The sequence below is a fragment of the Hemitrygon akajei genome, chromosome 7 (assembly GCF_048418815.1).
Source record: "Hemitrygon akajei chromosome 7, sHemAka1.3, whole genome shotgun sequence".
Taxonomy (NCBI): domain Eukaryota; kingdom Metazoa; phylum Chordata; class Chondrichthyes; order Myliobatiformes; family Dasyatidae; genus Hemitrygon; species Hemitrygon akajei.
The window spans coordinates 10,371,399-10,396,530 of record NC_133130.1 but is presented as its reverse complement, the minus strand read 5'-3'; the positions used below and the strand labels follow the sequence as shown (position 1 = coordinate 10,396,530).

General features: G+C 41.6%; 1 protein-coding gene across 1 annotated transcript in view; it reads left to right on the top strand.

Annotated features, from left to right (window-relative positions):
• Positions 1-3,930: 3,930 nt before the first annotated feature.
• The window catches only part of LOC140729955 (uncharacterized), a 74,023-nt gene continuing 52,821 nt past the window's right edge, over positions 3,931-25,132 (top strand). Inside the window, exons 1-2 of the mRNA XM_073050126.1 lie at positions 3,931-4,266; positions 6,142-6,489. Of these exons, the coding sequence (XP_072906227.1) occupies positions 3,999-4,266; positions 6,142-6,489 (616 nt within the window). The 5' untranslated portion in view covers positions 3,931-3,998. The remainder of the gene's footprint in view (positions 4,267-6,141; positions 6,490-25,132) is intronic.

The following is a 25,132-nucleotide window of genomic DNA, read 5'->3' as shown; positions in this document are numbered from 1 at the left end:
CTGACTCCTTCACCTTCTCTGTGCCAACCGCGATCAAGCCATTTACCCGCCGTGGAGTTCTCTCCACTGTTAACAGTGTTTTCGATCCCTTGGGTCTACTGGCACCAGTTACAATCCAAGGAAGAGTCCTTCTCAGAGAACTTACCTCTGAGCTCTCTGACTGGGATACTCCCCTACCAGAAGACAAGCTCAGTAAATGGGAGGCTTGGAGAGATTCACTTCAAGACCTAAAACAGCTTCATATCCAACGTAGATACACTGCGACCTCACCTACCGCGGCAGCGCACCGGAATTGTGTGTTTTCTCGGATGCGTCTACCAAGGCCATCGGTGCTGTGGCTTACTTGAAAGTGGTCAAGCAGGGTGGTCAAGTCGAAATAGGATTTGTAACCGGTAAGGCGAAGCTCACTCCCCAGCCTGAGCCGACAATTCCAAGACTTGAACTGTGCGCAGCTGTCCTGGCTGTGGAAATGGCAGATCTTATCCAGGACGAGCTAGACCTAGGGTTCGACGAGATCAAGTTCTACACAGATAGCAAAGTAGTGCTTGGGTATATTTATAACGAATCAAAACGCTTCTACGTGTACGTTCATAATAGAGTTCAACGTATCCGCCTGTCTTCAAAGCCCGAACAATGGCATTATGTACGTACTGAGGATAACCCTGCAGACCATGCATCGAGATCCTTACCTGCATCCCGTCTGGCGCAGACATCCTGGTTCACCGGACCCCCCTTTTTGTATCAGTCACCAACGGGAAAGACTCAAATGAGTGAGACATTTGAACTGATCGAACCCGAAAGGGACTCGGAAATTCGCCCGCAAATACAAACAGGAGCCACCTACCTCGAAGAATCGACACGTACTAACGAACGCTTTCAACGGTTCTCCACTTGGCATTCTTTAGTGAGAGGACTTGCGTTCCTCATTCACATGGCCAGATCACACAAACGTTCATCCCGAAACAGTAAATGTAGGGGATGGCACAAATGTAACCTAGCTCGCACTGCGGACGAATTGGCCCAGGCAAAGGACGTCATCTCTAAAGCAACTCAAAGAGCGGCTTTCGCAGAGGAGTTTTCAGCTCTCCAAGCTAATAAACCAATACCAAAGGACAGCCCCTTGAGGAAATTCAGCCCGATCCTGAAGAACGATATCATCTGCATCGGAGGTCGGTTAATCCACTCCCAACTTCCAGCTGCAGAAAAGTGTCCAGTAATCCTGCCCAAAGACAGCCACGTGTCCTTACTGCTCACTCGCCATCACCATGAACAGGTAAGGCATCAGGGCCGTCACCTGACGGAAGGAGCAATAAGGGCAGCGGGACTGTGGATCTTGGGAGGTAAAACACTGATCAATTCAGTACTTCATAAATGCGTAACCTGCAGGAAACTGCGAGGCGGTTTGGAAGTTCAACGTATGGCGGACCTCCCACCAGAACGCCTCGAGGTCTGTCCTCCTTTTACATATGTGGGGCTCAACGTATTTGGTCCCTGGACTATCACTACGAGGCGTACCAGAGGGGGACAGGCAGAGAGCAAGCGGTGGGCCATTATGTTTAGCTGCATGAGTTCGAGAGCGGTACACATTGAGGTAATCGAATCTTTGGATGCATCCAGCTGCATTAACGCTCTCAGGCGCTTCTTCGCACTAAGAGGCCCTGCAAAACAGTTAAGGTCTGATTGTGGCACGAACTTTGTTGGAGCATCAAAGGAGCTCGGGATGGACAAAACGGTGCAACAATACCTCAGTCAGCAGGGATGCAACTGGGAGTTCAACACACCACACGCCTCTCACATGGGAGGCGCATGGGAACGGATAATTGGTATCGCCAGAAGAATTCTTGATTCAATGTTTCTGCAGCAAAGCACCCGACTGACCCACGAGGTACTGTGCACACTAATGGCAGAGGTCACAGCCATTATAAATGCACGACCACTCCTACCCGTGTCTTCTGACCCGGAAAACCCCTTCATACTCTCGCCATCAATGCTCCTTACGCAGAAGGCAGGAGCTGCCCCTCCACCAGGGGACTTCTCCGATAAGGATCTGTACACAAAGCAATGGAGACAGGTCCAGGCCCTGGCAAATCGATTCTGGTCTCGTTGGAGACAGGAATATCTACCTTTGTTGCAACACAGACAAAAGTGGACAGAACCCCGCAGGAACCTTCAAGTTGGAGATTTAGTCCTGCTCAGGGACAAGCAAATCGCCCGCAACTGCTGGCCAATGGCCAGGATCACTGCCACATTCCCTAGTAGGGATAGACATGTCAGGAAGGTTGAATTGAAAACTACCGACCAAGGCGATGTGAAAATTTATCAAAGGCCAGTTACAGAAGTCATTCTACTTCTACCTAATGACTGATTTAGAGACTGAAGTTTGTATTATGTTCATTGTGACCTTACGAAGGTCAAGCGGGGAGTGTGCTGCCTTTATGGCAGTTATTTAGTTTATAATATTTTCGCTTAGTAATTTGTTAGCATTATTTTAGTTAAAGTTAGGATTGTTTAAATCAATTTATTTGTCTGTAATACATCGAGGCTGCGATGACGTCACATCCGGGTTCGCCACGTCTTGTGGGAAATTACCGGTTTGAGATTCACGCAAGGGTGGGGGTCACTCACATGTGCCACCATAACGCCGGCTAGGGTTTCTCTATGCACCAAAGACACAGTGAAAGCAACGCTGTAAGTCATTAGATAATCGATATGTTGAGTTAAAATGTTAACGCCGATTCTGTTGAAAGTAACGACGGTCGATAAGGTTTATGTTTTCGTCAGTTAAAGAGTCGGGATAGTTTGTATTGAAGTGTATCTAAAGCAGTCAATGGAGCAGCTAGATTCTGACTATGCTGCACTTTAATGTAATGTAGTTATTGTAGTTTTACCTTTGCAAGTATTCACAATGTAAATGTGATATTTAGAAGGAAACAAACACTGTACCAATCTTGTATTGTTTTTCAACAGTTTTCACCATACGTTAATGTGAAGAGTGAACAGTAAATGGTTAATCTTACTGCAGCCTTGTTGCATTGACTCTGGTTTATCTCGACGTTTACCTCGGCGTTACGTCACACCCGAGCGAGAACGTTACAACAGTAATAGTTCGTGTTTCTCGGGGGGGATGGTTAACTCTTCACCCCATTGTCCATCAGGTCTGTTCATCACGCATAACAACATGCAGTGAGCAAAACAGTTCTGAATTGTCTTACTGCTTATTTCTCATCAACTATCAGTGACAAAATCACTGCTTTTTGAACAAAAACACATGCTTTGATGCTATTTAAAAACTATTCACTCAAAGCAGTGTTGTGTAATGGCCTTACAAGTGCATACTACTGACACTCATTAGAAACTGTTCAGCAACAACCTCCTGTCCCAATTAAACAACTGAGTGTCCCAAATAAACAAAGTGAATTACCGCTATTTTCTCAATTAGTTCTTGTCCTTCATCCGATGTCCCAAATAAGTGGCTGCCTGATTACCTGGCAGCCCAATGAACCGGAATCCACTGCATCTGCCTGAAACAGGTTACTGGGTAGTAGTGGAAGCAGGAAGTTTGTTTGACTTTAAGAGGATTTTAGATATACATCTGAATACAAAGGGAATAGAGGGATATGAGGATGCATAGGAAGAGGATTTTTAACATAAATGAGCATCAATGTTGGCACAACATCAAGGCCAGATGTCCTGTCCAGTTCTGTACTGTTCCACATTCAATTCAAAGTGGGTGGTGATTATCTGAAGCACATATTTATCACCAATCATTGGTTTTACCTGAACTCTGTAAACTTGGGAACAGCTGGAACATTATATTAATATCAAAAGCAATAGAGTGTTTATACTTTCACAAGACATCATGTAACAAAAGATGACTGCTTCAAGCTGGGGTTGAAGTGACGATATTCTCCCTTACAGGTGCAGACGCTCCTGTCCTTATCCACTCCCCGAGCATACAGCGTGTCACTGAGGGTCACACAGCGTGGTTATGGTGTACCATGAGCAAAGCCAGGCCAGAAGACACTGACCTCCACTGGTATCAAAAACTGGACAAGCAGCAGCAGGACAAGCTGGTTTTTACACACAGGAAAGATGGCAGCTCAGTGAGGGGATGGGGTTTCACTGAGAGGTTCCAGTCTTACAGAGACACATCCAACAGCAGCTTCACCCTGACAGTCACAGGCGTGGTGCACAATGATTCTGCCATCTATTACTGCAGAGTGTGGGGAAGCATCAATGGGAAAGGCACCCAGCTCATCGTAACTGGTGAGTACAAGTTCTATTTATTCAGCAGTGTGTCCCTGCATTGGGAGTTATTCCACCACCAGTCACTTCCCGTGGCTGGGCACGTTGTACTGAAGAACACACAGTGTTATACTGGAGCCCCGTCACTGGGACATGATCCAGAGCACTGTGGCCCCTAACTCATGGGTGGGGAGCACCAACATGGTGACTGACCGTCTGCTTTGTGTGTCCAGTTGGATATTTGAAAATAAATATCAATATGGAGTGTGTTATCACAGGAGAGAAAAGGAGAAACTGTTCAGTGTTCAGGCTCATCAATCAGGGTCTCTTCAATCTAAACCATCTCCATCAAAAGCTCCAAATCTGTGGAATTCAAAACCTAAAACAGTAAGGGATGTAGAATCAGTTAACACTTTTAAACAGAAGCTCAAAAAGCTATTTATTTAACAATTAACACCTTTTCAAAGTTCAAAGGAAATTTATTGTCAAAGTCCAGATTTGTCACCATATTCAACCCTGAGATTCATTTTCTTGCGGGCATACTCAACAAATCCACAACAGAATAATCACCATTGTAGAATCAATGAAACGCTGTAACAACTTGGTCCTAGATGCAAGATGGTGTCAGAGAATCACGGTGACGTTCTCCGGGCCACATCCATCTTGTTGTCTTTAATTAAAATGTTTACTTCTATTTTTTCATTTTATTTTCATGTTTGCCCTTTCACTCTTTTTAAATTGCCTTGAACTATGCTGTCTATATGAAAAGTGCTCTTTGAATAAGTTATTATTATTGCTCAGCACTGTAACAAGGTGCCTGACTAAAAGCCTTGGCTAGTGATGATTTAGATTAAACAACTCAATTTAAGACAAGGTTGGATAGATTCTTGCATAGTGGGGGAATTGAGGGTTATGGGGAAAAGGCGGGTAGGTGGAGATGAGTCCATGGCCGGATCGGCCATGATCTTATTGAACGGTGGTGCGGACTCTGAGGGCTAGATGCCTGACTCCTGCTCCTATTTCTTATGTTTTTATGTTAACTCTCCCTCCTCATTCAAACTTATTGATAGTTCTACCACTCACTGAACAGAAATGTGGAAGTTGTTTGGAACCACTTCCATGGCATTCCAGATAACTTTGTCCCATGGAGTCAGGGAAAGGAGTGGGGTTGAAGGAACAATGGTTGACAAGGAAAATCAAGAGGAAGGAGGAACTATACTTAAAGTTTAGGTACTAAAATATCAGACAGGCTCTTGAGAGTTATAATATCACCAGAAATGATCTTCATTTGGGAGTTGGGAGAGCCGGAAGGATTCTTGGGGATTGTGTGCGTGCGCCCTTAACTTCTGGTGGAGTCTTCGGGGTGCCGTCATGACAAGCTTTTCTCACCAATCTTTTTGGTGATTGCTCATCATACGCCGTGTCTTGGGCATCTGAAACCTGGCGGAGCCCATCCCTCTCCAGGTTTTTTTGGAACCAGCCGGATTCGAACTCCGGAGCTTTCTTTCGCTCCGAAGTCCGGCGCTGATGCCACTATGCCACCAGACGGTCTTGGGGAGTAGGAATAAGGAAACCCTCAAGACATTCTACACATACCTGAGGAATAGGAGAATGGCTAGACCGAGGGTAGGACTGATCAGGAATAAAGTGAGAAATATTATCAACAGTTTCAACATGGTCTTCAGAACTCTCTGCAAACTATAACAGCACCCATGACTGTAGTGCTATCAAACCATCAGAACCAGCCAGATATCACTGACTTCAGTAAAGGGACTGTAAATTATTTTTGTGATTAACATTTATTTAAATTTTAGAAACTGTTAAATGCTGGGGAAATATACTGCCTTGTATTGAGCTCCATAAATACACATTAATGTATCCATATCCAACACACAGATCGCACAGATGATCCCGTCCTTGTGCAGTATCCACCAGTCAGCAAGGTGCCAGAGGGTGTAACTGTCCAGCTCCACTGTGCCTTGTATAATGCCAGTGTGAATGTCACCGATGTCCACTGGTACCACCAACGGCCTGGGAACAAGATCGAGTGGGCGTTGAGTCACTTTGTGAATGACTCAGTGAGCAGGTCTGGGGGTATCTCTGATCGTTTTCAGTCTTACAGGAATGTCATGAATAACAGTTACATTCTGACCATCAGCAACACATCTATTAGTGACACTGCAGTGTACAACTGCAGTGTGTGGAATTACATCTACGGAGGAGGAACGCAGCTCAATGTAACTGGTAAGTCAACGTCAGTTTACACTGACAATAACAGCATCTCAGTATCCAACCTTCACACGATGACTGTCAGACACAGGGGGTTCTGTAATGTCCCCAGTAGAACAGAGAGTCGGATGGTTTTCCCTGGAGTGTAAACTGGTAACAGTTGGGAAATGGAAAAGTGGGAAATTACAAGAACTCTGGAACAATATAGAAAATCTAGGCAAATCATTTTGTGGATGAACAGGTTTTTCTCTGTACCTGAGCACATGTGACAATAAGCCAATTTACTGAGAGTTTGCCCTGTGGGTGTGAATTGTCAGAACTGGACGATGTTACCAATCGGAAAAACATTCAGAACAAGAGGACAGGTGAAGAGGATAAAATGATGTGTGTAAAAGAAATAGACTGGCCGTTAAATCCAAAGTAAGGAGGAGTATACAATTTATAACAGAAGGAACATTATTAGAGTCATCGAGTCATAGAAAAGTACAATAGGCCATTCAGCTCATCTATTCTGTGCTGAACCATTTATCTGCTTACTTCCATCGACCTGCACTGAGACCTCCACACCCGGATCATCCAAGTACCTATCCAAACTTCTCATGAAAGTTGAAATCAAGCTTGCATGCACCACTTATGCTGGCAGTTCACTCCAAACTCTCACCACCCTCTGAGTGAAGATTCTCCTCATGTTCCCTTTAAACTTTTCACTTTTCATCCTCAGTCCATGTCACCCAGTGGCAGTACCACTCAACCCCTGTGTACCAGCCTACAAGAGGAGAGGCTGTACTTGATTTGGTATTGGGAAATGAACCCGGTCATGTGTCAGATCTCTTAGTGGGAGAGCATTTTGGAGATAGTGATCATAATTCTATCTCCCTTACCATAGCATTGGAGAGAGATAGGAACAGACAAGTTAGAAAAGTGTTTAATGGGAGTAAGGACAATTATGAAGCTATCAGGCAGGAAATTGGAAGCTTAAATTGGAAACAAATGTTCTCAAGGAAATGTACAGAAAAATGTGGCAAATTTTCAGGGAATATTTGTGTGAAGTTCTGCATAGAACTGCATGAAGTTCCAATGAGACAGGGAAGTTATGGTAGGGTGCAGGAACCATGATGTACAAAGGTTGTAATAAATCTGGTCAAGAAGAGCTTACAAAAGGTTCAGAGAGCTAGGTAATGTTAGAGATCTAGAAAATTATAAGGCTAATAGGAAGGAGCTTAAGAAGGAAATTAGGAGATCCAGAAGGGGCCATGAGAAGGCCCTGGTGAGCAGGATTAAGGAAAACCTCAAGGCATTCTACAAGTATGTGAAGAGCAGGAGGATAAGACGTGAAAGAATAGGACTTATCAAATGTGACAGTGGGAAAGTGTGTATGGAACTGGAGGAAATAGCAGAGGTACTTAATGAATACTTTACTTCATTATTCACTATGGAAAAGGCTCTTGGTGATAATAGTGATGACTTGCAGCAGATTGAAGAGCTTGAGCATGTAGATATTCAGACAGAGGATTTGCTGGAGGTTCATTCATCAGGTTAGATAAGTCACCGGGTCCAGATGAGATATACTCCAGGCTACTGTGAGAGGCGAGGGAGGAGATTGCTGAGCCTCTGGCAATGATCTTTGCATCATTAATAGGGACAGGAGAGGTTCCAGAGGATTGGAAGGTTTCGAATGTTGTTCCATTATTCAAGAAAGGGAGTAGAGATAGACCAGGAAATTATAGACTAGTGAGTCTTACTTCAGTGGTTGATAAGTTGATGGAGAAGATCCTGAGAAGCAGGATTTATGATCATTTGGAGAGGTATAATATGATTAGGAATAGTCAGCATGACTTTGCCAAGAGCTGGTCGTGCCTTACGAGCCTGATTGAATTTTTTGAGAATGTGACTAAACATATTGATGAAGGAAGAGCAGTAGATATAGTGTTTATGGATTTCAGCAAGGTATTTGATAAGGTACCTCATGCAAGGCTTATTGAGAAAGAAAGGAGGCATGGGATCCAAGGGAACATTACTTTGTGGATCCAGAACTGGCTTGCCCACAGAAGGCAAAGAGTGGTTGTAGATGGGTCATATTCTGCATGGAAGTTCGTCACCAGTGGAGTGTCTCAGGGATCTGTTCTGGGACCCTTACTCTTCGTGATTTTTATAAATGACCTGGGTGAGGAAGTGGAGGGACGAGTAAGTAAGTTTGCTGATAACACTAAAGTTGGAGCTGTTGTGGATAGTGTGGAGGGCTGTCAGAGGTTACAGTGGGACATTGATAAGATGCAAAACTGGTCGGTGAAGTAGTTCAACCCAGATAATTGTGAGTGGTTCATTTTGGTAGGCCAAATATGATGACAGAATATAGTATTAATGGTAAGACTCTTGGCAGTGTGGAGGATCAGAGGGATCTTGGGGTCTGAGTCCAGAGGACACTTGAAGCAGTTGCGCAGGTTTACTCTGTGGTTAACAAGGCATACAGTCTATTGGCCTTCATCAATCATGGAATTGAATTTAGGAGCCAAGAGGTAATGTCAGAGCTATATAGGACCCTGGTCAGACCCCACTTGGAGAACTGTGCTCAGTTTTGGTCACCTCACAACACGAATGATGTGGAAGCCATGGAAAGGGTGCAGAGGAGATTTACAAGGTTGTTGCCTGGATCGGGGAGCATGCCTTATGAGACTAGGTTGAGTGAACTCGGCCTTTTCTCCTTGGAGCGAAGGAGGATGAGAGGTGACCTGATAGAGGTGTATAAGATGATGAGAGGCATTGATTGTGTGGATAGTCAGAGGCTTTTTCCCAGGGCTTAAATGGTTGCCACAAGATGACACAGATTTAAGGTGCTGGGGAGTAGGTACAGAGGAGATGTCAGGGGTAAGTTTTTTACTCAGAGAGTCGTGAGTGTGTATAATGGGCTGGTAGCAATGGTGGTGGAGGCGGATATGATAGGGTCTTTTAAGAGACTTTTGGATAGGTACATGGAGCTTAGAAAAATAGAGGGCTATAGGCAAGCCTAGTAATTTCTAAGGTAGAGACATGTTTGGCGCAACCCTTGTGGGCCGAAGGGCCTGTATTGTGCTGTATGTTTTCTATGTTTCTGAAAAAGCCTGTTTGTATTTACCATATCTGTACCCCTGGCAATTTTTTATAGCTCTAGCAAATCTCTCTTCTATTTTCTACATTCTAAGGAATGAAGACCTCAACTATTAAGATGATAAGATCATAAGACCATACATAGAACACAGAACAAAGAATAGTACAGCACATTACAGGCCCTTCGGCCCACAATGTTGTGCCTACCCTCAAACCCTGCCTCCCATATAACCCCCCACCTTAAATTCCTCCATATACCTGTTTAGTAGTCTTTTAAACTTCACTAGTGTATCTGCCTCTACCACTGACTCAGGCAGTGCATTCCACGTACCAACTACTCTCTGTGAAAAACCTTCCTCTAATATCCCCTTTGAACTTGCCTCCTCTTACCTTAAAGCTATGTCCTCTTGTACTGAGCAATGGTGCTCTGGGGAAGAGGTGCTGGCTGTCCATTCTGTCTATTCCTCTTAATATCTTGTACACCTCTAGGATGTCTCCTCTCATCCTCCTTCTCTCCAAAGAGTAAAGCCCTAGCTCCCTTAATCTCTGAACATAATGTATACTCTCTAAACCAAGCAGCATCCTGGTAAATCTCCTCTGTACCCTTTCCAATGCTTCCACATCCTTCCAATAGTAAGGTGACCAGAACTGGACACAGTACTCCAAGTGTGGCCTAACCAGAGTTTTATTTAGCTGCATCATCACCTCGTGACTCTTAAACTCTGTCCCTTGACTTATGAAAGCTAACACCCTGTAAGCTTTCTTAACTACCCTATCTATCTGTGAGGCAACTTTCAGGGATATGTGGACATGTACCCCCAGATCCCTCTGCTCCTCCACACTACCATTTACTTTGTACTCTGCCTTGGAGTTTGTCCTTCCAAAGTTTACCACCTCACACTTCTCTGGGTGAACTCCATCTGCCATTTCTCAGCCCACTTCTGCATCCTGTCAATGTCTCTCTGCAATCTTTGGCAATCCTCTACACTATCTACAACACCACCACTCTTTGTGTTGTCTGCAAACTTGCCAACCCACCCTTCTACCCCCACATCCAGGTCGTTAATAAAAATCACAAAAAGTAGAGGTCCCAGAACTGATCCTTGTGGGACACCACTAGTCACAAACTTCCAATCTGAATGTACTCCCTCCACCATGACCCTCTGCCTTCTGCAGGCAAGCCAATTCTGAATCCACCTGGCCAAACTTCCCTGGATCCCATGCCTCCTGACGATCTGCCCTTCACAAAGCCATGCTGAAAGTTCTCAAATGGCAGGGATAACCGTGGCTGACAAAGGAAGTTAAGGACTACATAAAAGCCAAGGGAAGGGCATATAAGATAGCAAAAGCATGTGGGAAGTTATGATTGGGAAGCTTTTAAAATCCAAAGAAAGGCAACTAAGAAGAGAAAAGGTGAAATATGCAGGCAAACTATACAAGATTACAAAATTAACGCAGGATACAAAAAGTTTTCCTCAGTTATTTAAAGAGTAACAGGGAGGTGAGAGTTGATATTGGGCACTGGAAAATGATGCTGGTGAAGTAGTAATGGGAGACAAAAAAATCTCAGATGAACTTAATTGGTACTTTGCATCTGTCTTCACTGGAAGACACTAGCAGTGTGCCAGAGGTCCGTGAGTGTCAGGGAGCAGGAGTGAGTGCCTTTGCAATTACAAAGGCAAAATTGTGAGGGCAACTGAAAGGTCTTAAGGGGGATAAGTCACCACAACCAGATGGACTACATCCTGGAGTCCTGAGCGAGGTTGCTGAAGAGATAACTGATCCATTGGTCATGATATTACAGTAATCACTTGTTTCTGGCAAGGTCCTGGAGGACTGGAGAACTGCAAATTAGCATGCTCTTAAAAAAGGGAGGAAGGCAAAAGAAAGGAAATTATCGGTCAGTTAGCCTAACCTCTAGTGCTTGGGGGAAGTGTTAGAGTCTATTATTAAGGATGAGGTTTTGGGGCACTTGGATGGTAATGATAACATATGGCAAAGTTAGCATGATTTCTGTGAAGGTAAATCTTTCTTGACAAATTTGTTAGAGTTCTTCAAGGAAATAACAAGCAGCGTGGACAAAGGAAAGGCAGTGGATGTCATTTACTTGAATATTCAGAAGGCACTTGACAAGGTGCTCCACATGAGGCTACTTAACAAAAATAACATCCTATGCCATTACAGGAAAGATACTGGCATGGATAGAGGAATGGCTGATAGGTAGGAGGCAGTGAGTGGGAACAAAGGAGGCCTTTTCTGATTGGCTGCCTGTGACTAGCGGCGTTCCTCAGGAGTGAGTACTGGGACTGCAATTTCTCACATTGTTCATCAGTGATTTGGATAATGGAACTGATGGCTTTGTGGCAAAGTTTGCGAATGAATCAAAGATAGGTGGAGGGGTAGGTAGTGCTGAGGAAGCAATGTGATTGCAGCAAGACTGGGACAGATTGGAAGAATGGACAAAAAAGTGGAGGATGAAATATAGTGTTGGGAAATGTACGATAATGCATTTTGGTAAAAGGAACAATAGTGCAGGCTACTATCGAAGTGAGGAGAATATTCATCAGAGGTCAAATGGGACTTCAGAGTTCTCATGCAAGACTCCCAGAAGGTAAGTTTGTGGTAAAGAAGGCAAATGTAATGTTAACATTTATTTCAAGCAAGATAGAATATAAAGGCAAGGAGATAATGCTGAGCCTTTATAAGACACTAGGCACCTGTACTTGGAGTATTGTCAACAGTTTTGGGCCCCACATCTCTGAAAGGATGTGTTGTCATTGAAGAGAGTCCAGAGGAAGTTCTAAAGGATGAGGGGGGTAACATATGAGGAGCATTTGGCAGCTTTAGGCTTGTACTCACCGGAATTCAGAAAAATGTGTGGGGTTTCCAATGAAACCTACTAAATGTTGAAAGGACTAGATAACGTGGATGTGGAGAGGGTGTTTCCTATGGTGAAGTTATACAGAGTTAGAGGGTAAAGGCTCAGGATTGAGGGATGACCTTTCAAAACAGAGTTGAGGTTGAGTTTTTTCACCATTGAGTGGTGAATCTGTGGAATGCTCTGCCACAGGTTGCGGTGGAGCCAGGTCTGTGGGTGTATTTAAGGCAGAAGTTTATCATTTCCTGATCGGTCAGGGCATCAAAATATATGGCGGGAAGGTAACTGTATGGTGTTAAATGGGATCTGGGAGCAGCTATGATGGAATGTCGGAGCAGAATCCATTGTCTGAATCCCCTATTTCTGCTTCTATATCATATTGTCTTATGGTCTTCTACCAAAGTGCATGAGCATACACTTCCTGACACTGTATTCTATTTGTCATTTCTTTACTCATTCTCCTGATCTGTTTAAATCCTTCTGTAACCTCTTTACTTCCTTAAAACTACCTGCTCCTCCACCTGTCTTCATATTTTCATCTTTTCAGTGAATGTTGCAACAAAGCCCTCAATTCCATCATCCAAATTATTATCATGTAAGGTGAAAGAAATCCTTCCTAACACTGACCTGTGGACACCAATGGTCACTGACAGCCAACCAGAAAGGATCCCTTTATTCTCACTCTTTGCCTCCTGCTAATCAGTCACAGCTCAATCCATGCTAGAATCTTTGCTATAATACCATAGCTTGTTAAGCAGCCTAATGTATGGCACCTTGTCAAAGACCTTCTGAAAACCAATCTATACAACGCCAACTGATTCTCCTTTGTAAATCCTACTGATTTTTCTTCAAATAACTCCATCAGATTTGTCAGGCCTCTCTCCCTTCTTGAACAGTGGAGTGACAGTCTTCCATTTTATAGTCTTCCGGAACCATTCCTGTCAGGGTCCGATCCGGAACCGCGTTCCGGGTTTTGATCTGGTCTGGGGGCTCTGGACTCCGGGTCCTGCAGTTGTCCCTCCCGTCATCCATGATCTAGCTAGGACCCTCCTGGTTCAAGGAGACACACCTCTAACTCATTGAGCTGCAGGTGTTTATAAGGGGCTTGGGACTGGGAGCAGAGGGGTGGTCGTTTTGTTCTGTTTCTCCGCACGCTCCGAACTCGTCTCTGCATTCTGTTATCCCGCCCGGACTCAGACCTAATCTTCATTATGCTTCTCTGCCCCATACCAGTACTACCAGGTTGGTCCTCTCCCCCACCTTTCTTCCCATGCGCTGGTCCCGCTTCTCCGCTCGGTTTTGTTTTTCGCGCGGTCGTGCTGTCTGCCGGCCGTTTCCAAATTTCCCGTTGTCATGTCTGTTGTGTTGGTTGACCTGGACCTATGCCTCCGTCGGGCGGTTCTGGCCGATGGGCTGTGGCCCGGCGGAGGTTCTGCCCCCTCCTTCTTTTCCACCCGAACTCTGGGATAGTGCCCGCACCCGCCTAGGGGTCCACGTCGTGCCCAGGCCTCCGGTGTTTCCGACTGGGAGGCGCCCCTACCCGGGATACATGTGGCCCACCCAGGGAGGGCTCTCTGCTAGCCTATCGCCACCTAGACCTGTCTGTCTGCTTGCCTGCCTGAACCCCGGGAGCCTGTCTGCCTGAACCCCGGGAGCCTGCCACCCTGAACCCCAGGAGCCTGTCTGCCTGAACCCCGGGAGCCTGTCACCCTGAACCCCGGGAGCCTGTCTGCCTGAACCCCGGGAGCCTGCCACCCTGAACCCCGGGAGCCTATCTACCTGAACCCCGAGCCTGTCTGCCTGAACTCCGGGAGCCTGTCTGCCTGAATCCCGGGAGCCTGTCTACCTGAACCTGGACTTCGAGAGTCGCTCTGCTCTGCCTGCCTGAACTCTATCTCCCTGAACCCCAGCTACCCTTAAGTGCCATGGCATCCCCATCCTGTCCTCCCCCTAGTACTTCAGTGCCTGCGTCCTGCGTTTGGGTCCATCCGGCCCCTCTTGACAATTCCAGAATCAACTGATTCTTGAACGATCATTACTAATGATTTCAGAATCTATTCAGCTGCCTCTTTCAGAACCCTTGGGTGTACTGAGATTTTACTGTTGGCTACCAGTGAGTGGTAGTGTTCCGCAGGGGTCAGTATTGGGACCACTTCTTTTTATGCTCAGCTTTTGCTTTACTTTTCCTTTTAGTCTGGCTTTTTTCCCCTGGAGTGGAGGATATGGCCAGCCCATCAGATGTGGTGTTCTTACTGAAGACTGCTCTGATCTATTTTATAACAGTGCAGGGGGTTACAGACTGAGCTCTCAGTCATGCCTTTTGCTTTTTATTTCACTACTCACAGATTCTTCTCTATGTTGTCACTCTCAAACTGCTTCCACTCACTAACTGACAACATAACAGTCACCGACACTCCCCTTCCCTTATCCACATGGCAGCTTCACCAGTCTTCATTGCTTCCTTCCTCATTGTGACAAACGGTCTTCTACATCAAATGTCTCTCCTCACAGACCTGCTGAGTATGGCCAACATTTTCTATTTTCATCCTGCTGTTGACTCTCTCTTCAATCCAGTACCGTAATCAAATCAGAAAACATTCTGAACAACACACACAAAACGCTGGAGGATCTCAGCAGGCCAGGCAGCATCTATGAAAATGAATAAACAGTTGATGTTTCAGCCTGAGACCCTTCATCAGGACCATAATCATTTCCACAGATACAGTCTGACCTGCAGAGTTCCTCCATCACGTAGTGTGTGTTACTCTGGATCTCCAGCATCTGCAGAATCTCCTGTGTTTCTACTTAGAAACATAGAAAACCTACAGCAAAATACAGGCCCTTCAGCCCATAAAGTTGTACTGAACATGTTCTTACCTCAGAAATTACTAAGCTTACTTATAGCCCTCTATTTTACTAAGTTCAATGTACCTATCCAAAAGCTTCTTAAAATACACTATCATATCTGCCTCCACCACCGTTGCCAGCAGCCCATTCCACGCACTCACCACTCTCTGAGTAAAAAACTTAGCCCTGACCTCTCCTCTGTACCTACTCCCCTGCAACTTAACCTCTTGTAGCGACCATTTCAGCCCTGTGAAAAAGCCTCTGACTATCAACATGATCAATGCCTCTCATCATCTTGTACACCTCTATCAGATCACTTCTCATCCTCCTTCGCTCCAAGTAGAAAAGACTGAGTTCCCCAAGCCTATTCTCATAAGGCATGTTCCCAAATCCAGGCAACATACTTGTAAATCTCATCTGCACACTTTCTATGGTTTCCACATCCTTCTGGTAGTGAGGCAACCAGAACTGAGCACAGTACTCCAAGTAGGGTCTGACCAGGGTCCTATAATAGCTGCAACATTAACTCTCAGCTTCTAAACTCAATTCCATGATTGATGAAGGCCAATATACCTTACACCGTCTTAACCATGGAGTCAACCTGCATAGCTGCTTTGAGCATCCTATGGACTCGGACCTCAAGATCCCTCTGATCCTCCACACTGCCAAGAGTCTTACCATTAATACTATATTCTGCCATCATATTTGACCTACCAAAATGAACCACTTCACACATATCTGGATTGAACTCCATCTGCCACATCTCACCCCAGTTTTGCATCCTATCAATGTCCTGCTGTAACCTCTGACAGCTCTCCACACTATCCACAACATCTCCAACCTTTGTGTCATCAGGAAACTTACAAGCCCAACCCTCCACTTCCACTTCTAGGTCATTTATAAAAATCACGAAGAGTAAGTGTCCCAGAACAGATCCCTGAGGCACTCCACTGGTGACCGACCTCCATGCAGATTAAGACCTGTCTACCACCATGCTTTGCCTTCTGTTGGCAAGCCAGTTCTGGATCCACAAAGCAGTGTCCCCTTGGATCCCATGCCTCCTTACTTTCTCAATAAGCCTTGCATGGGGTACCTTATCAAATACCTTGCTGAAATCCATATACACGACATCTACTGCTCTTCCTTCATCAATGTGTTTAGTCACATCCTCAAAAAATTCAATCAGGCTCATAAGGCATGACCTGCCCTTGACAAAGCCATGCTGACTAGTCCTAATCATATTATACTTCTCCGAATGTTATTAAACCCTGCCTCTCAGGATCTTATCAATCAACATACCAACCACTGAGGTTAGACTCACTGGTTTATAATTTCCTGGGCTATCTCTACTCCCTATCTTGAATAAAGGAACAACATCTGCAATCCTCCAATCTTCTGGAACCTCTCCCATCCCTATTGATGATGCAAAGATCATTGCCAGATGCTCAGGAATCTCCTCCATTGCCTCCCATAGTAGCCTGGGGTATATTTCGTCCAGTCCTAGTGACTTATTCAACTTGATGCTTTCCAAAAGCTCCAGCACATCTGCTTTCTTAATATCTACATGCTCAAGCTTTTCAGTCTGCTGCAAGTCATCACTATAATCACTAAGATCCTTTTCCATAGTGAATACTGAAGTAAAGTATTCATTAAGTACCGCTGCTATTTCCTTCAGTTCCATACACACTTTCCAGCTGTCACACTTGATAGGTCCTATTCTTTGGCGTCTTATCCTCTTTCTCTTCACATACTCATAGAATGCCTTGGGTTTTCCTTAATTCTGACCACCAAGGCCTTCTCATGGCCCCTTCTGGCTCTCCTAATTTCCTTCTTAAGCTCCTTCCTGTTAGCCTTTTAATCTTCTAGACCTCTCACATTACCTATCTCTCTGAACTTTTTGTAAGCTTTTCTTTTCTTCTTGACTAGATTTATAACAGCCTTTCTACACAATGGTTCCTGTACCCTACCATAACTTCCCTGTCTCAATGGAACATACCTATACAGAATTGTACACAAATATCCCCTGAATATTTGCCTCATTTCTTCTGTACTTTTCCTTGAGTACATCTGTTTCAAATTTAAGCCTCCAATTTCCTGCCTGATAGCCTAATAATTCCCCTTATTCCAATTAAACGCTTTTCTAATTTGTCTGTTCCTATCTCTCTCCAATGCTATTGTAAAGGAGATAGAATTATGATCACTATATCCAAAGTGCTCTCCCACTGAGAGATCTGACACCTGACCAGGTTCATTTCCCAATACCAAATCAAGTACAGCCTCTCCTCTTGTAGGCTTATCTAAATACTGTGTCAAAAAACCTTTCTGAGCACACCTAACAAACTCCACCCCATCTATACCCCTTGCTCTAGGGAGATGTCAATTGATATTTGGGAAATTAAAATCTCCCATCATGACAACTCTGTTATTATTACACCTTTCCAGGATCTGTTTCCCTATCTGCTCCTCGATATCCCTGTTACTTTAAGGTGGCCTATAAAAGACAGCCAGTAAAGTAATTGACCCCTCCCTGTTTCTAACCTCCACCCACAGATAGTCCGTAGACTATCCCTCCATGGCGTCCACCTTTATTTCTTTCTTTCTTTCTTTCTTTCTTTATCAATCTTTTTATTAGTTAACTAAAAGAGTATGTATATATATAAACAAGAGGAGGATTATCTCAAATATCTATATCTCTAACAATTCAAATAAAAGGAAAATAAGCATGATCAAGATCGTATATGGTATTAATCTAATAGTATATAATAAAGAAAAAAGATAATTGATTCTCCTCTTATCCATAAAAAGAAGAAAAAAGATAAAGAAACTTTTATAATTGAAACATACACAAAAAAACCCAAAACACCAAATAACAAAAAAAGAAAGAACTGGGCAGCTCAAACTGAGGGTGAAAACAAGAAAAAAAGGAAAAACTTTCTGATCAAAGCCAAAACTTCAAAAAGGTAACTGGAAGGGCCATAAGTCAGAGCATATGAAATTATTGAATAAAAGGTCACCAAGTTTCCTCAAATTTAGAGGATGTCTCAAATGTTCGACTTCTTATTTTCTCTAAACTTAAACAGGACATAATGGAAGTAAGCCAATAAATAGCAGTAGGTGGATTAGAATCCTTCCATTTAAGCAAAATGGCTCTCCTAGTCAATAAAGTTGTAAAAGCGATCATCTTTTGAGTGGAAAGAGGATTATCTCCTACTTCTGATGGAATGATCCCAAAAATTGCTCTAAGTAAATTCGGTTATAGATCCAAATTCAAAACTTTTGATAAAGTTTTAAAGACTTCTTTCCAAAAATTACCTAACTTGATACAAGACCAGAACATATGTGTTAAGGTAGCCACCTCAATATTACATCTATCACAAATAGGGTTATTAGAAAAAATACAGGCTAATTTGTCCTTTAACATATGCGCCTGATGCACTACCTTGAACTGTATCAAGAAATGATGGGCACAAATAGAAGAATTATTTATCAAATAAAGAATTTTATCCCATTGATTATCAGAAAGTGACTTTCAAAACTCCAATTCCCATGCAGCTTTAATATTATCATTAGATAAAATACACAAATTCAATCACCATTTATAAATTATACCTATCAGTCCTTTTTGAAATGGTTTGACCTGAAAAAGAGAATCAATAATATTGGGTGAATAAGCCACAGGAAAATCTGGAAGTAAACTACGTCAAAAATTCCGAATTTGTAAATATCTAAAGAAGTGTAGATTAGATAGGTCATATTTATCCACTAACTGAGTGAAAGACATTAGACAATTGCCCATGAACAAATCTAAAAAAGTTACTATTCCTTTGGATTTCCAAATGGAAAAGGTTTTTATCAAAAATTGAAGGTTTGAAAAAATAAGTAAGATGGATTTTACTGGAAAGAACAAAATTATTAAAAGCAAAGGATCTACGAAATTGAAACCAAATTCTTGGTGTATGTTTAATAATAGGATTAAGGTCTCAACTACCAATCATAAAAAGCAAAAAGGAAGAGGAGCTCCCAGTAAAGAGGCCAAAGAATACCCTTTCATTGAGTTTTTCTCCAAATCCACTCACAAGGAACAATCATGTGTATCTGAAAAATGAATCCAAAAAGAGATATAACAGACTTAATTGCCAGTAGTACAGTCTAAAGTTTGGCAAAGCCACCATACTTTTTTTAAATTTCTGCAATAAAGGTTTACTCAATCTAGGATTTTTTATTATTCCAAATGAAAGATAATTTTTTAGAGTCTATTCTAGCAAAAAACTGTTTAGGAACAAAAGAGTGGATTGCTTGGAATACATATAAAAACTTCAGTAATACTATCATTTTAGTAGCATTAATACAGCCAATTAATGATAATGTCATAGGAGACCATTTAAAAATTACTTGTTGCATATACTTAATTAATGGAATAAAGTTATAATTATACAGGTCATTAAAATTTTTCGGTAATTTTAATACCAAGATAAGTAAAGTTATTTTTAGCGATACAAAAAGGAAATTGGTCATATTGATCGAAATAGTTGTTTATAGGAAATAACTCACTTTTGTGCAAGTTTAATTTAAATCCAGAAAACTACTAAATTCAGAAAATATAGATAACAAAGCAGGAATAGATTTCTTAGGATCTGAAAAATAAACTAACAAGTCATCTGCATACAACAAAACCTTATGCACTTTATCTCCTCTCTTAATACCTAGAACCTTATTGGAGTCCCGAAGAGCAATAGCAAGAGGTTCTAGAGCCAGTTTAAATAACAACGGACTAAGAGGACAGCCCTGCCAGGTACTTCTATAGAACCTAAAATAAGAAGATTTCTGATTATTAGCTATAACTGCCTCAATAGGGGCTTAATAAATCAGCTTAATCCACAAAATAAAACCTGGACCAAAATTAAATATTTCTAAAACCTGAAATAAAAAGGCTATTCTACCCTATCAAAGGCTTTCTCAGCATCAAGAGAAACAACACATTCAAATTCTTTAGATGGAGAGGAACATCTTTAGATTGAGATGTTTAATAATCTCTGAATATTAAAGTATGAATATCTATTCTTAATAAATCCATTTGATCCTTAGAAATAACCTTAAGTAAGAATTCTCAAGCCTATTAGCCAAAATCTTAGAAAGGATTTTAGAAACCACATTTAATAAGGAAATTTGTCTGTATGAGGCACATTCAAATAAATCTTTTCCTTTTTTGGGAATTAATGAAATTGATGCCTCATAAAATGTTTTTGGGAGGGTCCCAGAAGATATAGGTTCAGTAAAAATTTGGCATCGATGAGGTGTAAGAATATCTGTAAACATCTTTAAAAATTCTATTGTAAATCCATCTGGTCCCGGAGCTTTACCTGATTGAAAAGACAACATAACTCTTGCTGTTTCCTCTTGATTAATGGGTGCATCTAAAGTATTCATATCTTGGGTAGAAATTTGGGGTATATTCAATCTTTGCAGAAATTCATTCATAGAAGAAGCATTGTCTGGAAAATCAGATTGATAAGGATTAGAGTAAAAGTCCAAAAAGCTTATTAATTTTCTGACAATCAATTGTGTTTCAGTTCTATCAGGTCTTCATACTTTCAAAATCTGACTTCTCGCCAAAGTTACTTTGAGTTGAGCAGCTAACAGTCTACCTGATTTATCTCCATATTAAAAAATTGACTTTTCCATTTCAAGAGTTGCTGCTCAATAGGATAAGTCAATAGCAAGTCATGCTGCATTTGAAGTTTCACCCTTTCCTTATATAGATCTTCATTAGGTAATACTGAATAAACTTTATGTATTGCTTTAATCCTGTTAGTAATCACTAAAAGCTCTGCTTTAGTTTTCCTTCTTAAAGCTGCTGAATATGAAATTATCTGTCCTCTAAGAAAAGATTAAATTGTATGCCAAATAACCAAATTTGACATATCCTCAGTTGTATTTACTTCAAAAAATAAAGAGATTTGCTCTTTTATAAAACTTAGAAATGTTGAATCATGAAGCAATACAGCATTATATTTCCACTGAGCTGCATTCCGTGTGTTATCAGGAAGCTTCAGTGTAAGTCTCATGGGCACATGATCCAACAGCGCCAAAGCGTCATACGCACAATTAGCAACAAAAGATACCAATCACATGTCTAACAGAAAATAATCAATCCTTGAATATTTATGATGTACATGTGAAAAAAAGAAAAATCTTTGTCTTTAGGATGAAGAAATCTCCAAATATCTAACAAACCGTATTCTAGTAAAAAGGAATTAATGCAGGACACAGACTTATTAGGAAGGCATGGATTGGTTGATGACCTGTCAATCAAAAGATTGAGACAGCAGTTAAAATCACCGCCCATAATGAACTTATATTCATTTAAATTTGGCAGTGCAGAAAATAACCTCTTAAAAAATTCAGGGCTATCTACATTATGTACATACACACACACCAATGCCTCCTTTTGACCACATAACAAACCAGTAAAATTTAAGTATCTTCCAATTTAATCATTAACACTATTAAAATGTACAAAAGGGATTTTGAAACTGATAAAAATAGACAACCGTCTATTTTTACATATTGTCAAAGAGTGAAAATGTGAACCTTCCAAAATTTTTTAAAAAATGGTTTTCATCATCCCTACAGATGAGGGTCTCTTGCGCAAAAATAATGAAATAATACCTAATGACATATTTCAAATGGATTGGCATATTGCTCATGTGGTTCTATTGTTTAAAAAGAGTTCTAAGAATAAACCTAGCAATTATTGGCTTGTAAGTTTGATGTCAGTGATGGGTAAATTAATGGAAAGTATTCTTAGAGATGGTATGTATAATTATCTGGATAGACAGGGTGTGATTAGGAGCACTCAACGTGGATTTGTGCATGGAAGGTCATGTTTGACAAAGCTTATTGAATTTTTTGAAGAGGTTACTAGGAAAGTTAACGAGGAAAAAGCAGTGGATGTTGTCTATATGGACTTCAGTAAGGCCTTTGACAAGGTTCCACATGGAAGGTTGGTTAGGAAGGCTCAATCGATAGGTATTAATATTGAAGTAGTAAAATGGATTCAACAGTGGCTGGATGGGAGATGCCAGAGAGTAGTGGTGTTAATGATCTGGATGATGGGGTTGTAGATTGGATCAGTAAGTATGCAGATGATACTATGATAGGTGGCATTGTGGATAATGAAGTAGGTTTTCAAAGCTTGCAAAGAGATTTAGGCCAGTTAGAAGAGTGGGCTGAAAGATGGCAGATGGAGTTTAATGCCAATAAGTGTGAGGTGCTACATTTTGGTAGGAATAATCAAAATAGGACATACATGTTAAATGGTAGGGCATTGGAGAATGCAGTAGAACAGATTGATCTAGGAATAATGGTGCATAGTTCCCTGAAGGTGGAATCTCATGTAGATAGGGCGGTGAAGAAAGCTTTTGGTATGTTGGCCTTTATAAATCAGAGCATAGAGTATAGGAGTTGGGATGTAATGTTAAAATTGTATAAGGCATTGGTAAGGCTGAATCTGGAGTATTGTGTACAGTTTTGGTCACCAAATTATAGGAAAGATGTCAACAAATTAGACAGAGTACAGACAAGATTTACTAGAATGTTACCTGGGTTTCAGCACCTAAGTTACAGAGAAAGGTTGAACAAGTTAGGTCTTTATTCTTTGGAGCATAGAAGGTTGAGGAGAGACTTGATAGAGGTATTTAAAATTATAAGGGGGATAGATAGAGTTGACGTGGATAGGCTTTTTCCATTGAGAGTAGGGGAGATTCAAACAAGTGGACATGAGTTGAGAGTTAAGGGGCAAAGTTTAGGGGTAACATGAGGGGGAAATTCTTTACTCAGAGACTGGTAGTTGTGTGGAATGAGCTTCCAGTAGAAGTGGTAGAGGCATGTTTGATATTGCCATTTGAAAAAAAAATGGAAAGATATATGGGCAGGAAAGGAATGGAGGGCTATGGGCTGAGTGCAGGTAGGTGGGACTAGGTGAGCGTAAGTGTTTGGCACAAACTAGAAGGGCCGAGATGGCCTGTTACCGTGCTGTAAGTTTTATATGGTTTTGTGGTTAAAGATCTTTCTATGCTTAATAGGTTGGTTTAAGCCACGCAGGTTCCAGGAAATTATATTAATTTTATTAACATCCATTCTGAGACTGTAATTTAGGGATTTATAAAATGACTTAGTGTGCCGAAACAAACCAAACCCGCAGTGAGGAACAAATTATGGATTCGATCAGAAAGAAAAAACACAACATGATTGAAAGAAAAAACGTTTGGTACTGCACAGTCGAGAAAACCTATACTAATAGCCCCATCCCTTTTCCCCTCCAAAGCCAGAATGAAAACCATCCAATAGGCTGACAGTATGCTAAACTAAACACCCTAAACCCTTTGTCTCTAAGAGGCAAACACAAGAAAATCTGCAGATGATGGAAATTCAAACAACACAGACAAAATGCTGGTGGAGCACAGCAGGCCAGGCAACATAAGGAGAAGCACTGTCGACGTTTTGGGCCGAGTCCCTTCATCAGGGCTAACAAAGGTTAAAACGCAGTTAACAGCAGCCATCTTAAATTTGTTTAATAAAATTTAATCATACATTCAAAAAAGAAAAATCTAACCAAATAATATGATATGACTGATATTAAACTCTTACAGATCCTAGAAGAAACCAGAAGAAAGAAAAAAGTAAAACTGCCAAACGATGTCTGGACCAACAAAAAACATAAATTGACCTTTCAACAATTCAGCTGTAGACGATTCTCAGCTAAATTAAATTCAATATTATGCCTAATAGATGTTAGCACGTAATTAACAGTGGCCATCTTAAATTTATTTTAAAAATTTGATTATATATTCAGAAAAGATAAATTAGAGCAAGTAATATGTTACAACTTATGTTAACTTTATACAAATCTTAAAGAGAAAAGAATACAAGAATCAAAATGATGGCTATACAGACATAGAACATAGATTAAACTTTCAACGATTCAACGACACATGATTATCAGCTAAGTATTAAATGTTGGCGTTGTTTGCAAAACAGCAGTGTTGGAGTTGCTTGCATAACGGTCTTAAACTCATTGAGAAACTTACAAGCTTCCTTAGGAGAATCAAGACGTTCTCAACGAGCGTTAGGCCGAAAAATTATCAACCGGGCAGGATAGCGCAGCGAGGGACGACTGTTTTTCTTATACAGTTCTGCCATCACTTCCTGATATTTAATTCTTTCTGTATAAACTTCAGGGGCAAATTCTTCAACTATACAAAACTCCACACCGTTGTAAGTTAACTTCCCCTGCTTCCTGGCATCTCGAAGAATTGCTTCTTTAGTAGCAAAGTAGTGCAGGCACAGAATCACTGCACACGGTTTCATCTCAATAGATGGCTTGATGCGGGGGATTTGGTGAGCCCTGTCTATTAACAGAGAGGTTTTGAGTATCTCACTAAAAAGTAAGTATAACATGCTCATAAAAACTTTAATGGTTCACCGGATTCCATAATTTCAGGCAAACCCAGTATACGTAAATTCATCTTTCGGCTTCTGCTTTCTTCTTAATTCTTGATAATTCCAATGAAACCTCAGCAAATCTCTTTTCCATGGTAGAGAACTTTAATTCCTGCTCTTTAATCACTTGAAGTAGTGTCTCCTGGTTTCCAATTTTATTAGTATCCATTTTAAGCATTTGATATTGAGATATCAGATTTCCCAGAGATTCCTGCACAGCAGAAGCTGTTTTTCCAAGCTCTTCATTAGCATTCATCAGTTTTCGATTTTAGAATCCACCATTTCATTTTGTTATTAGTATCTTGCATCAATAAGAACATTCTTTCAGGAGTATAGGTTTCTTCTACC